The following is a 5,007-nucleotide window of genomic DNA, read 5'->3' on the forward strand; positions in this document are numbered from 1 at the left end:
CTGGGGAGGTGGTTCAGCAGGTGGGAGGGCTGGGGAGGTAGTTCAGCAGGTGGGAGGGCTGGGGAGCGTGGTTCAGCAGGTGGGAGGGTTGGGGAGCGATGGTACAGCAGGTGGGAGCACTCACTGTGTAAACTTGAGGCCCTTAGTTTGGATCCCCAGCACCCACAGAAGAAGCTGGGCTTGCCCACATATGCCTCTGGTCCCAGCGCTGATAGGAGATGCAGACAGTTGGCATGCTGGGGCTTGCAGGCCACCGGCCTAGTCAGAGAACAGTGAATGGCAGGTTTAGTGAGATGGCCTGGCTTGAGTATAAAGTGGAGAACCATGTGCAGCAGGACCTGGATACCCGAACCCTGATAGGGGCAGCAAGAAAATGGAGAAAGGACGGACACACCGACAGGAAAGCCAGGATCCTGTGGGAAAGCGCTCACTCTGATGGAAGGCACCTCCTCCTCCTCCCCAACGCAGCACACTTAGTGGGTACAGCACGGGGTGGGGGGCTTAGCTAGTCTGTAGGAGGGTGAGCAGTGTCAGATATAAAGACTGGGAGGAGGAGGATTCTGCAGTGGGCTCGTCTTCCCACCGTCCGATCTCTTCTACCCTGGTGGCGTTTGCTGCTGTCATGAGCCTCAGCTGACTTTGGGACTTTTGTGGGTTGAGGTGCTGGAGTCCTTGACATGGCTGAAGCCAGGTCAGAGCTACATGTTCTCTCTAGGCTCCCTCCGTTGCCTACAGTGGAGACCGATAGCAGACTCCTGACTTCCTCTGGCCTCCCACTGTGTGCACACCCGCACATGACATACATGTAAGCACATGCATAAACCATACACACATGGGGGTGACCCAGGCAGGCTGGGACTGATGACTCCCGCCTGCTCCGCAGCTGTGGCCAGCTGTCCTCCATCATGGCTCTTGTCAAAGGGTCATTGTAAGGACTGGCTGAGAAGTGACTCCAGCTTACGTTGTCACTCTGCAGCCTAGTGAGCCCAGGTGCCTCATGTTGAGGAAGTTGTGTGTTCCAGTAGGCCACAAAGTCCGGGGCTGGTGTGGCAAGTGAAGGCCCAAGGCGTCACTGTAGGCACCAGATCATCTTGTATTTTATTAGCAAGAATGGAAAAGAAAAGATTCAATGAAGGCATCCTGAGGTGCCTGTATCCCTGGGAGTCACTCCTGGCCTTCTGAAGGGCTCTTTGGTAATGCATATCGGAACCCTGACCCCTGAAGTGCAGAGGATGCTGGGTGTGAATTTATCACTACAGCATTGCTCATGCTACACCACAGCTGAAGCGGATGTGCGCTTAACACAAGGTAGAGATTCCTGTTCTGTCTGATCATTAAAACAATTGTCGGTGGGGTCCAGGAATAGGTGTAGAAGACACAACTGGTGTTCAGCCTTCATGAAGGGTTCAGTATCTATTTATTGAGTCTTTTTGAGACTGGGTCTTGTTTTGTACCCTAGGCAGACCTCAGACACAAGTACCTTGTGTAGCCCAGGCTTGCTTTGGAGTCTTCCCCTCCACACCTAATCCTCCTGTCTGTCTGTCTGTCTCTTTCTTTCTTTCTTTCTTTCTTTCTTTCTTTCTTTCTTTTTTTTTTTTCTTTTTGGTTTATCGAGACAGGGTTTCTCTGTAGCCCTGGCTGTCCTGGAACTCACTCTGTATACCAAGCTGGCCTCTAACTCAGAAATCAGCCTGCCTCTGCCTCCCAAGTGCCGGGATTAAAGGCGTGCACCACCACTGCCCTGCCCTCCTGTCTTTCTTAATGCTGGGATTGCAGGCGTGTGCCCCAGGCCCTGCTTAATGGCCTTCTGTTAAGAGACAATACTCTTCATCTAGTGACCATGCTTTTCAGCATGGACCCAGAAGAAGGGCTTCACAGGGTTTGAGTCCACTTGTGTCTTTACCTCAAACTTCTAGTCTGAAAATTGGAGAGGTGAGGTTTTGTTGTTCACAGCTCACCTAGCTTATTTTTTTGTTTCAGCAGCCCTAACAGACCAAGAAACAACCTATAGGACAGTCCAGGTTAGACCAAGACTTGGCCTGTAGGACAGTCCAGGTTAGACCAAAACTCAGTCTATAGGACAGTCCAGATTAGACTGCAAGAGGTGGGTTTTGGGGGTGAAGGACAGTTAGTCACAATGCTTGCATCCGCCATCTGGGCCTCACTGTGGGGTTGATGCCATATACCCAGGGCTTGCAGGTGACTCAGGGACAAACTGGCTGGAGCTATACCTGCTGCCAGATGCTCTTTTAATAATTTAGAATTTTGAATCATGAGACTGGGTCACCTGTTTAAAGGTTCAGAGTGTATGTGTGGGAGGGAGGGAGCGAGGAAGGGAGAGAGAGAAAGAGACAGAGAGAGACTGATTACTAGTCTCTAGTGCCTTGAGGATGCCACTTCCCTAGATGACCTTTCCAGTTCCTGTGTACTCTGTGGCCGGTCCACATGCTGCCCACATGTGCAGGTGTGTACTCTGTGGCCAGTCCACGTGCTGCCCACATGTGCAGGTGTGTACTCTGTGACCGGTCCACGTGCTGCCCACATGTGCAGGTGTGTACTCTGTGGCTGGTCCACGTGCTGCCCACATGTGCAGGTGGATAACATAGCAGTGACAGGAAGATTATCTTTGCCTGTTGAGGAAGATGCCACTATGAAGATAGATTTGGGAGGTGCATAGCCCCCTAAGACTAAAGCAGGCCAGGAGAGAGACAAGGCGGCTGAGGCCCTGACTGGAGTCCTGGACAACCCACATGCTCATTGCTTCTCTTGGGAAGGGGAGTGAGCTACCCCATTTCTATCTCTGTGCGCTTTTCCAGTGTTCCTCGTGAAGCAGCAGTGCATGTTGATTGTAGAAAAATAGTGAGCATCCTGGAAAGCATATGACAGTGGCTCTGAGGTACTCTCTGGTTCTTCTCCACGCTCAGGCTAGCACTGTCCCTCAGTCCCATTATTTTACAGTGAGGGACAAAGCAGTCAGTTTGGCTGGAGCATCTCTGTTGTAAGGACTTGCTGGCATGGACTGGGCTGATGGCTTATTCTGCTCTTTGCAGGAGCGCTGCGTGGCTGCCCTGGCCCGGGTGGAGCGCACTGACTTCCTGTCACCCATGTGCATCGGTGAGGTGGCTCACGTCAGTGCAGAGATCACCTACACTTCCAAGCACTCTGTGGAGGTCCAGGTCCACGTGATGTCGGAGAACATCCTCACAGGTAACTCCCAGGTGGTTCTCACCAGGCCAACTTGCTCAGCGCCAGCATTGTTGAGTAAGGACCACAATGCAGTGCTGTGGTTCACTTTTTGTTGCTGTGGTGAAATAAGAACCGAAACTAACTTGGGGAAGAAAGGCTTTGTTTGCTTTGGCTTAGAAGCCACAGCCACCACTGGGAAACCATACTGAGCAGAGATGGTGGAGGAGGGCTGTCTACAGCCCTAACTCCTACCTTTGGCTTGCTCAGCTACCTTTCTTCCACAGCCCAGGCCAGCTGCCTAGGGATGGTATACTCCTCCATCGATCAGTTAAGAAGATGTCGCCAAGACACGGTCACAGGCCAGTCTGACCTTGGCAATACTTTAGTTGAGGTTTTTCTCCTCCCAGTAACTCTAGGTTTGCATCAAATGAATAGCTGAAGCTGACTGTAGCACACAGCTTGTTCATACGTGGAAGGGTGGCCTTGCTCAGGCACTGGCTGCTTCTCTGTATGACAGACATCCTTGGTCCTCCTGCACCTTGGGGCAGAGTCTTCACGACCCATGTTCCTGCAGTTTGCAGATGGAGCACCTATGGGTTACAAAGCACACCTGAGCCTTCTCCAGCCAGAACAGGATTCCCAGCCTGCTCTCTCTCCTTGAGACCCTTGGTCCATGGCTGCCGCCCCTGCCTCTGTATTCACCTGCTATTCTAGACTATTGCTTCTGTGGCTGTGTGGAGGCCCCTGGACAAACCCGTCCTCGCCCATCTAGAAACCAGAGTGAGATTTTGCCTTTGGTTCTTCTGAACCTTTTCCTTGGCCGTGGTAACCATGGAAACCCTTCTCTTCCCCATTGTTAGCACCACAGGAGTGTGGCGCTCCTCATGAGTGCTCATGTTTCCTTTAGAACCTGTCTGGAGGACAGGCCCTTCTGCCTGGCTCTGCCTGTGCTCCCTTGGCGGCTGGCTGCTTCCTCCTTTCCCAGGTCCTCTGCAGTGGTGACCTCACGGAGCGATGACTGAGGGTTGACTACGGGGCTCAGGTGTTCTTGGGAATGATTAAGAACACAGCTAGCCATCTGGAGCATTCCAGTGACTTCAGCAGGGAGGGATTCAAATGGGCTGTGTGAGCCCAGCCACTGTGTACTGGGAGACTTAGAGGCCTCTGCTCTTGCTCCTCAGGCACTTTGGCATTAGAGTGTCCCTCTGGCCATGGCACAGGAAGGGACAGCTGCAGGGAAGAGAGGCTGGTGCAGGGAGGGGTCGCTGTCTGTCTGTCCTATGAACCTTCCTCTGCTGTGTCTAGCTGGGGTGGCGATCAACCCTGACCACCCCTGGGGTCCTTGGTCTTCATGCTTGTTTGAAACCAGCCAGTAGATCTTTTCACTGTGGAAGCCTTCAGCTTCAGAAACTGCATGAAGCCTGCCTTAAGAATGGATTCCCAAGGGAATATAGATGGCTCAGTGCTTAAAAGCACTGGCTACTCCTAACAGAGGACCTGCGCTTGGTTATTAGGATATACGTGGTGGCTCACATCTGTCTGTAATTCCAGTTCCAGGGTATCTGTTCTCGCCTTCAAGGGCACCAGATGTACACACGGTATACATACATACATACATACATACACACACACATACACACATACATACATACATCATACATACACACATACTCGTGCACATAACATAAAATAGTTTAGAAGAAAGCACATTCTGCCTAATCCGTAACGACCACAGTCTCAGCCCTCAGGAGCCGAGGCCAGAGGGCACTGCAGTGTGAGCCGGGAGAGAGGCCAGAGGGCACTGCAGTGTGAGCCGGGAGA

At 52.3% G+C, this 5,007-nt stretch overlaps 1 protein-coding gene across 1 annotated transcript in view; it reads left to right on the plus strand.

Annotated features, from left to right (window-relative positions):
• The window catches only part of Acot7 (acyl-CoA thioesterase 7), a 100,812-nt gene that overhangs the window by 37,761 nt on the left and 58,044 nt on the right, over window positions 1-5,007 (plus strand). Inside the window, exon 3 of the mRNA XM_031379616.1 lies at window positions 3,051-3,207. Coding sequence (XP_031235476.1) covers window positions 3,051-3,207 — 157 coding nt within the window. The remainder of the gene's footprint in view (window positions 1-3,050; window positions 3,208-5,007) is intronic.

The sequence above is a fragment of the Mastomys coucha genome, unplaced genomic scaffold (assembly GCF_008632895.1).
Source record: "Mastomys coucha isolate ucsf_1 unplaced genomic scaffold, UCSF_Mcou_1 pScaffold18, whole genome shotgun sequence".
NCBI lineage: Eukaryota > Metazoa > Chordata > Mammalia > Rodentia > Muridae > Mastomys > Mastomys coucha.